At 37.8% G+C, this 9,017-nt stretch overlaps 1 protein-coding gene across 2 annotated transcripts in view; it reads right to left on the bottom strand.

Annotated features, from left to right (window-relative positions):
* Positions 1 to 686: 686 nt before the first annotated feature.
* LOC122809029 (zinc finger protein 260-like) overlaps positions 687 to 9,017 on the bottom strand; it is a 128,686-nt gene continuing 120,355 nt past the window's right edge. The window contains exon 4 of one of the 2 annotated variants that reach the window (XM_044080234.1): positions 687 to 5,806. In XM_044080234.1, coding sequence (XP_043936169.1) covers positions 3,546 to 5,806 — 2,261 coding nt within the window. In that variant the 3' untranslated portion in view covers positions 687 to 3,545. The remainder of the gene's footprint in view (positions 5,807 to 9,017) is intronic. The other variant, XM_044080243.1, reaches the window with a different exon arrangement.

The following is a 9,017-nucleotide window of genomic DNA, read 5'->3' as shown; positions in this document are numbered from 1 at the left end:
TCTGGTTTGATTTCTATTCCCATTTGACATAGAAATACTTCTGTGAAGCTAAGCAGGGAGGTCATCCTAGGCTTCTTCTCCTCATGTTTTAAAACTTTCACTATGTATGAAGTCAGCAGATATCTGCATAGGTCTCAACCAATCAGGGACGTATCAGTAATCAGGGTCATTACTGAAATACTAGTACTCATAACTTTAGCCGTTGACAAAGAGAATGTGGATTAATATACATTTTCTGAAGTAAAAAGTCTATAACTCTAATTATTGTCATTATTTATTAAGTTTAATTCATCACCCTTTCTCCTAAAGTCACCAGTTTTAGATGGATAAAGAGGGACAGAGCTACAATTTGATTCAAATTCAGAGAAATCCCTGGAAATCAGGGACATGTAATAACTTCAAAGAGCCCGATTTCTCCTTCAGAGCAAGGAATATATAATCTTGGTACACATTGATTTTTGTATCATTTGATAAGCAGAAAGTGTTTTTCTTGTTTGCCTGCCCAACTGATTTGGGGCCAGTCAATCATTTCACAACTGTAAGTTGGAACAAAAGAAAAACTGTTTTATAGCTTGTACTTCATTCCAAGATGTCAAAACGGTTTTCAGTATTAGCTTTAGTCTTCTGAAGTATTCTTTACCTGAGTTTTATTCTCATTTGTTCATGTTTTATTGCATATCGTTCATCAATTCCCAAATAGTTATACACTCCCTCCTGCTCATATTCCTTTACATCACATTCCTGTCCCAGACTAATTTTTTTAGTGTTGCATCTTTTCTCTTTTAAATGTTGCTTTTGCACATTTATCAAAACCAAATGGCATTCTTATATCATCTGAGAAAGTTTTATCCATTTGTAGCTGTGCTTTCAACTCCATAAAATTGTACAGTTCATCAGATAAGTCATCTACAATAGCTAGATGAGATGTTTCTAACCAAGTCTGGTTTCTGGGAGCCAAATTATAATGATAGTCTGCTCTGTTTAGTAAAAGCTTAATGGGTTTAGGGCAAGACAAAATAGCAGCCGTGACACAGAATCACCCTAGAATATCTCCTTTGAATTTTTACCCCTAGGACAATAATTTGCCATTTGTCAGGGCTCAGCTTGAAAGTGGTTTGTCATGGTTTCATGGTCACTTTAATGTAATTGATAAATGTAGGGTGCAGCTTGTGTATCTCAAAACATATCTTTATCCATGAATGTGAGATACTGTCAAATGCTTTTTTGCATCTATCCATGCCACACTTGGCTTCTTCCCCTTTTAACAATTCTATAGTAAAGCTTTATTTAGAAACAAAAAAATCCTCTGTTCCATTTAGCTTTTTTTTCTTTTTTTTCCTTTGGTTCTATTGCCATTACTGAATTTTTTTTCTAAATGACTATAAACTCTGTCTGCATCAGTTCCAGTATATACCTTGTACATTGTCCTTCTGGCAAGTTACTGGTCTATATATTTTAGGATGGCTTGCAGGCTCACTCTTAAGGAGGCATATCATTTCTCTTGTTGATAACCAGTTTGGTATCTCTCAGGATGCATGTATACATAATTCTTAGTCCGGGCTAAATATTTGTCTAGTAATATTAATACATTTAGCCAGAGTTAGGTACTGGGTCTGGGCCTGGGGTTTCCATTTAGGAGCATTTCTTAGTTTTGTCTATATTTCTCTGGTCATTACATCCTACCATATCTTATCATATCTGCTACATTAAAACTTTTTATTGTTTCTTTTAATTCTTTTATTACATTCAGCATCTTTGTTATGTTCAAAAGGGTCTCATAAATACTTAAACAAAACTTGCTTAGTTTTTCCTTTTTTGGTGGTATTTCTATTCCTTTTGCTTTGTTTCCCAGTTCTGTATAAGATCATTTTGGATCATCCATAAATTGCTAATTTGGTACTACTCCTTTGCATATATCTGCATACATATCTTCTAAAATTTTCTGTCTGGGCTGATATTTTTAGTTTACTATTGGTGATAGTATATGATACATTTTGATCTGTTTTGATACTGTGCACTGCTTTTATCACAGCAATCTTTCTAAGCATTTTTCCTGATCAGTTCCCTTTTCCATACTTTAACAGTGGTACTTCTTGTCTTAACTGCTCTATAGTTGTCTCTCTCCAATGCTGCCATGGTGGCATTTTACTTGTTCTCTGATTTTCCTTTGTTACTGTATGTTTTTGTTGTAAAACTTTATCCCTTTGGAGTTTAACTCTCAAGAATATATTCTACTTATTTCTATTATATCTTGTGAATTTCTCTTAAAAGTCCTAATTACAATGTTCACCTGTTTTATCAGTCTTCCAACATTTTGGGTTTAGTTTCTGTCATCTTTTTCTTTCATCTTGTTTCAATATATGTCTATACATATCTATTAAAATAAGCATGTCTTCCCTTAAATCATTTTCTTCCAAACTGCGTGAGTCTTCTTCGTCTTCTGTTTTCCATGAGTAATCTACAGAAAATTCCTGAAAACCTTTCTGTGCCACACCCCCTTGGGAAGCACCCTGCTTCGTATGATGCTCTTTCATATGGAACCCTTTGTCCTGTCACTCTGTAACATTACCTAACATTACCTGTTCAGAGTTTTCACTCTTTCCTGCTCCTTCTCAAGCTGTGCAACTTCACCTGGACTTTCATTGCAGTCTCCTGCAGAAGGCTCCAGATACATCATCACTGTACACATCTTCCAATGCCTCCTGCTCCACCTGTTTTTCCTTATTCTGGGAACCAGTAATCCCATCATTGTATAACATTACCTGGGTTAGAGTCTCCATTCTAAATCCCTCCCTTTGCAGATGATCTATAATTTAGATTTCAACGTGTTTAATGTCTGCCTTACTAATCCTATTGTCTGCGCTCCCCCTTGTTTTCTTATTTTTGTATTGTGAAATGTTCCAAATCTGGCTGCTTTTGCCTGTATGTCTCTTCAGATATCTTTGGAGCTGCTTTTTTGTATTGATTAGCACGGCATTCTCCTTTGCATAAATATTGTACCTTACCAGATCACTTTTTCTTTTCCATGTCCAGGATTCTTTTTTACACCACTGAAAAAACTCTGGATTTTGTTCTTTATACTTTGGCACTTCCTCTGTCACTTCTTTTTCCAGGCAGCCCAAAGTTCCTCCTGTATGTAATGTTTTTCATAAATCTGTGGTATTAGTGAACACATTTTGCTTTATTTTTTTTCTGGCATTATTTTTCTTTTCTTTTAATTGTCTATTAATCTTTCCAAACATTTTCTGTCTGGAAATTCTGGGCTTATTTTGTTATAGCAGCAATACATAATTTCTTTCTTTTGTATAGTCAATAGTCCACTTTGTCATCTGTATGGCTCTTTTTTGGTGTCTCATGCTTTTGTGGACTACTTCTTCCTTCTACAACAGAGGCCCCATCTTTCCCCTGAGCCTGGCATAACCCTATTCTAGGAATATATCTATGCCATGATGACTCTTTAGACATATTTTTTTCCATTTCTGCCACCAGTGTGTGCACCAGGATTGGGCACTGTTTTATCCTAGGGCCTTTGTGCCCAGGTGTCTTTATTTTTCATCCATGTGCCTTTTCTTGTGTACTGTAAGGCTGGTCTTCCTTAGAAAACTCTTGCCACATGTGTCACAAATGTTGGGTTTATCTCCTGTGTGAATTTTCTCATGAATGCGAAGGTTTTGGTTCCGTGCAAAAGTCTTGCCACACACTGCACATGTGTATGGGTTCTCTCCACTGTGTCTTCTTTCATGGACGATTAAGGTGCTCTTGTATGTAAAACTCTGGCCACATTTTGCACATTTAAAGGGTGTCTCCCCAGTGTGGATTTTTTCATGCATTGAAACATAATACTTTTGCATAAAACTTTTGCCACAAAATGCACATTTGTAAGGCTTATCTCCACTGTGAATTCTTTCATGGACTATAAGGCTGCTCTTTACTGTAAAACTCTTGTCACAAATTGTGCATCTAAATGGCTTCAGTCCAGAGTGTATTTTCTCATGAACTGTAAGATGGCCCTTCTGTCTAAATCTTTTGCCACATATGGCACATGTATATGGCTTCTCCCCACTATGGTTCTTCTCATGAGCTGTAAGGTTGCCTTTCTTTATAAAACACTTGCCGCACTTTGCACATTTAAATGATTTGATGCCAATGTGGATCTTCTCATGGCTTCTAAGGTTACTCTTCTGTATAAAACACTTGCCACAAACTTCACATGTGTAGGGTTTCTCTCCACTGTGTTTTCTTTCATGTACAGTTAAGCTGCTCTTGTATGTAAAACTCTGGCCACATTTTCCACATTTATAGGGTCTCTCCCCAGTGTGGATTTTTTCATGTATTGTAACATAATACCTTTGTATAAAACTTTTGCCACAAAATGTACATTTGAAAGGCTTATAGCCATTGTGGATTCTCTCATGGATTGTAAGGCTGCCCTTTGTTGTAAAATTCTTGTCACAAATTGCACATCTATATGGCTTCACTCCAGAGTGTATTTTCTCATGAACTGCAAGATAACCCTTCTGTGTAAATTTCTTGCCACATGTGGTACATCTATATGGCTTCAGTCCACAGTGTATATTCTCATGAACTGTAAGATGACCCTTCTGTCTAAATCTTTTCCCACAAATGGCACATGTATATGGCTTCTTCCCACTACAGTTCTCCTCATGGGCTGTAAGGTTGCCTTTCTTTATAAAACGCTTGTCACACATTGTACATTTATAGGGCTTTATTCCGGTGTGGATCTTTTCATGGCTACTAAGGTGGCTCTTCTGTATAAAACTCTTGCCACAAACTTCACATCTGTATGGTTTCTCTCCACTGTGTCTTCTTTCATGGGAAGTTAAGGTGCCCTTCATTGTAAAACTGTTCCCACAAGTTGCACATTTAAATGGTTTCTCTTCACTGTGACTTCTCTCATGAGCTGTGAGACTGAACTTTATTCTAAAGCTCTTACAGCATATTGAACATTTGTATGGCTTTTCACCTCTGTGAATTCTTCCATGAACTGTAAGGTAGATCTTTCTTGTAAAAGCTCTGCCACATGTGGTACAACTGTATGGCTTCTCTTTAGTGTGGAGTCTCTTGTGGACTGTAATATACTGCTTGTATGTAAAGCCCTCACCACATGTGCTGCATTTATATGGCTTTTCTCCACTGTGAATTCTCTTATGGTTTGTGAGGTAGCCCCTTCTTGTAAAGCACTTGCCACAAGTGTTACATTTATGTTGTTTCTCTGTTTTGTGGCTATTCTCATGTCGTGTGAGCGTACTCCTCCATGGAAAACGTTTGTCACACGTGGCACATTTATATGGCATCTCACGACTCTTGACAGACATGCTTTGTATACATTTATACTTCTCTGTGAAGGTCTTGATACATGTGCCAAATGTACACGGTTTCCCTGCACTGGAGAATTTTGGGGTTGTAACCTCATTATCCTTGCATTTCTTCCACTCTCTAAGTCTTCTTGACCTGGTAAGGGTACGCTGGGAGTAGGACCCATTCCTAATTTCCTCACTGGTTTTAGCACAATGATGTGCTTTTAAGGTAAATGGAAAAGTGAAACACTTTTTACGATTACCTTTTGTATAAAATTTATTTGCAGCATGATTTTGTAGACATTTTAACTCATGCTTCTGGCTAAGAGCCAAGTTGCGCTCCTCACATTTATGCTGCTGGTTTCTTATATGAGCAGCCTCGTGTCTTGTAACAGCTGCATTGTCAATGTAGTGCTTGGTGCAGGATGTCATGAAATCCTTCAATGATGAATTCTGACTCTGAATCTTGCATTCCTCTGACCTGCTGACTTTAAGAGATAATTAATTAACTACATATACAAATCAACAACATTTTTCTCAGACAAACAAACAAAGATAAAAAAGTAGGCATAACAACATTTCATTGAATTTAAATAACTGACTTATGAACTAAAGCACTGCCACACACACAAACACACCCACACCCATACACACACACACACACACACACACACACACACACACACACACACACACACACACACACACACACTCTCTCTCTCTCTCTCTCACTCTTTCATGACCTAATTTGTATGTGTGGGTGTTTTGGGGGGGGGGTAGTCCTGATAGCTCATAGGTGAGTACTAAGCTATTGTCCCTTGTGGGACATTTTAAGCCCAGCTGTGCTTCCCTTTTGTTATCCAGCTGTGTTATACCATGGGTGTTTAACTACCCTCGCCATAGCTATATATAAATACTTTTCATTTGTAGCAGAGTATTTTGTTTTGATTGCAGCTTCAGTGCATTGACAGTCCCTGCTGTAAGACAGTGTATTCAAGCACTGTCTCTATTATGAGGATGTGTCAGTTCTGTGGTAATTTTCCCATTTCCCATCCATTGGTCAAAATTATCCTTCAAAATGGCCATGGAAAGGCTTTGTTTTATGTATATGGAGAGCGTATTCTATAGTAGTGGTGTCATCTGTGATATGTTCCTGTCCCTACAGACTAATCTGTTTATATTGCAGAAGAGATTGAAGTCTCTGGAGCACGTATTTGTATAAACATTTGACTTGCAGTAGGTTCATTAGTGCTGGGTCTGAGGATGCCTTATAAGGCAGGCACAGGTTTCCTGTTAGTAGCCTGTATGAGACTGAGTACAGTGACAGGGCATTGAGGTGGTCCATCATAGGCAATATGACACTGAATACAATGACAGGGCATTGAGGTGGTCCATGCTAGGCTGTAGGAGACCGAGTACAGTGACAGGACATTGAGGTGGTCCATTGTAGGCTATATGAGACCGAGTACAGTGACAGGGCATTGGTACAGTGACAGGGCATTGAGGTTGCGCATCATAGGCTATATGACACTGAGTACAGTGACCGGGCATTGAGGTGGTCTATTGTAGGATTTTTGGCATTTAGTTTTAGTCCTTGACTCTGACAGCAGTTATTTGTTTTGAACAAACACTCCTGTAGGATCACTCTGATCTTGGGGGATTTAATGACTGCTCTTAGCGTGCAGTCATCTTCAAACTTGGTCAACCATAGGCCTTTCAAGTTTGGTTTAACTTCTGAGAATAAAGTGCCAAATAAGAGTGGCCACAAAAGAGAGCCCTGTGGTACCTCAGTTGTGATCTTTTTTGGGGGGTGGTGGGTTGTATGCCCTGTGCTGATTTCCCAATTCATATCTGTGAGCCAGTTTCCAATACATTGGGTGATGCTGGGGTTTATTTCTAGTTTATCAACCTTACCTACAATGCCTAAATGGCATAGAGTGTCAAATGTCTTGGTCAGGTTGAGTTATGCAGTCTGTTACTGTTTTTGATTCACCCATAGCTTTGCTGAATTTTTCAAAAAATGTCTGCTGTATTGAGTAGACATGAACTGCCTGTCTGAAACTGGGGGAAGTAAATAAGAAATAGCAGCAGAAGCCTTAATACTTTAATGTATTTAATATTTCAGTGCACAATTTTGTTTCATTTAAATGCAGCCAGTGCACGTTTTTCTTAAGGCTTAAGTTAATGCTTTCTGAAAGCATGCAAGATGTTTTTCACATCTTGGAGGGCAATAGTGATAAGACAAGTGCAGAAAGCAATCAGTGGAAGCATGGATAATCTTAGTTTTAGGTTAGGTAATGCCTGTAAGTGTGGCTGTCAATTTTCATCAATGACTCCTATCTGGAGAGTTACATTTTATTTATTTATTGAAAAAGTACATACTTTTGTTTTCAAAGTTAATATGGGTAAGGAGTTCTGAAATTGTATTTAGTTTTTTGTTTGAGGGTTTTCCTTAAAGTAGAAAGTCTTGTAAAATGTGACATAGGTTCAAATGTATGCGAGAAGACTGCATAAAAGCATTGTCAAAACCCATTCTATGTAAGCAAAACAAAAGTTGGAAATCCACATTGAAAAGACCTGTCATGTATAGCAAGTGGGAGCAATGAATTTCTATCACAATGTTTACTCTGTTAATAAGTTCCTAAAAAAGGCACATGATATCATTACTGACTTACTCTAAATTTCCTGCACAGAAGAAAGGTAAGGACACAGAAGGGAAAACATATGACTCAGTCTTCCCCTACCAATCCTTACAGCTAACAGGCTTGTAGCACTTCAGATACCATCTGAGGTGCAGAGGATGCTACCACAGGAGAGTTGTAATTTTCATATCCAGATTGTAATGTAATTTTTAATGTTTTAATGATTTCTGAAATGGAATGATTATGGGCAGATACAAATGAGGGTTTGGGTACTTCAAAAGGGGTGGAGTCTACCCCCTCACTATAAAATGCTACTTGATGGCTATAGGAGGGTTGCCTATTTGAGCTGGCGCTGGGCTATGAACTATGCTCGCAGGAATGCAAGGTATTTGCTTGGATGTTTTAGGCGGCAACAAGGACTTTAATTTTCTTTAAACATACTGATCTTTGATTGGGGATGGGGCTTGTTCTGAGCTGATTTATACTTGCACAGGGAGAAGTCTTTGGAGTCCTGTACCTATATTTGTACTCCATGAGGAGAAGCGTTTGTAGTTCTGTAAATTCCAAAAAGGAAAGAGACTATACCATGGCTGGAGTGCTATAAAAAACGATAATTCACCATAAAACAATAAAAGCAATAAAACGTGGTAAGTGCTTTCACAGTCTGTTATACAACTGCTTCTTCAGACCTAAAACCACACATAGCCAGAACTCATTTATACTAATAAAAGTTGAATCAGCAGGTAGCATTAATTAAGGCATCTCATTCACTCAGACAAGTTGCAGCAGAGAAACTTTTAATGTGTAAGGTGTCGTGCTTTCTTTTTGGAGTTTACTTGGACTGTTTGAACAGAAAAATAATTTTGACAAATTCTGGATTTTTTTACTGTTTTTGTAGTTCTATACTTATGTTTTCACTTGCACAGGGAGAAGTTTTTTGTAGTACTGCACGTATTTCTCTTAGTTAACAGATGTTGATTTCCATTTGTCATTGATATTGCTTCACTACTTTTTTCCCAGAATAGCTTGTTCAAGTTCACTGAAGAAGTCAACTAAT

The sequence above is a fragment of the Protopterus annectens genome, chromosome 1.part1 (genome assembly GCF_019279795.1).
Source record: "Protopterus annectens isolate FY-2018-M chromosome 1.part1, PAN1.0, whole genome shotgun sequence".
NCBI classification, from domain to species: domain Eukaryota; kingdom Metazoa; phylum Chordata; order Ceratodontiformes; family Protopteridae; genus Protopterus; species Protopterus annectens.
The sequence above is the reverse complement of the archived record's forward strand: the minus strand, read 5'-3'. Positions and strand labels throughout refer to the sequence as shown.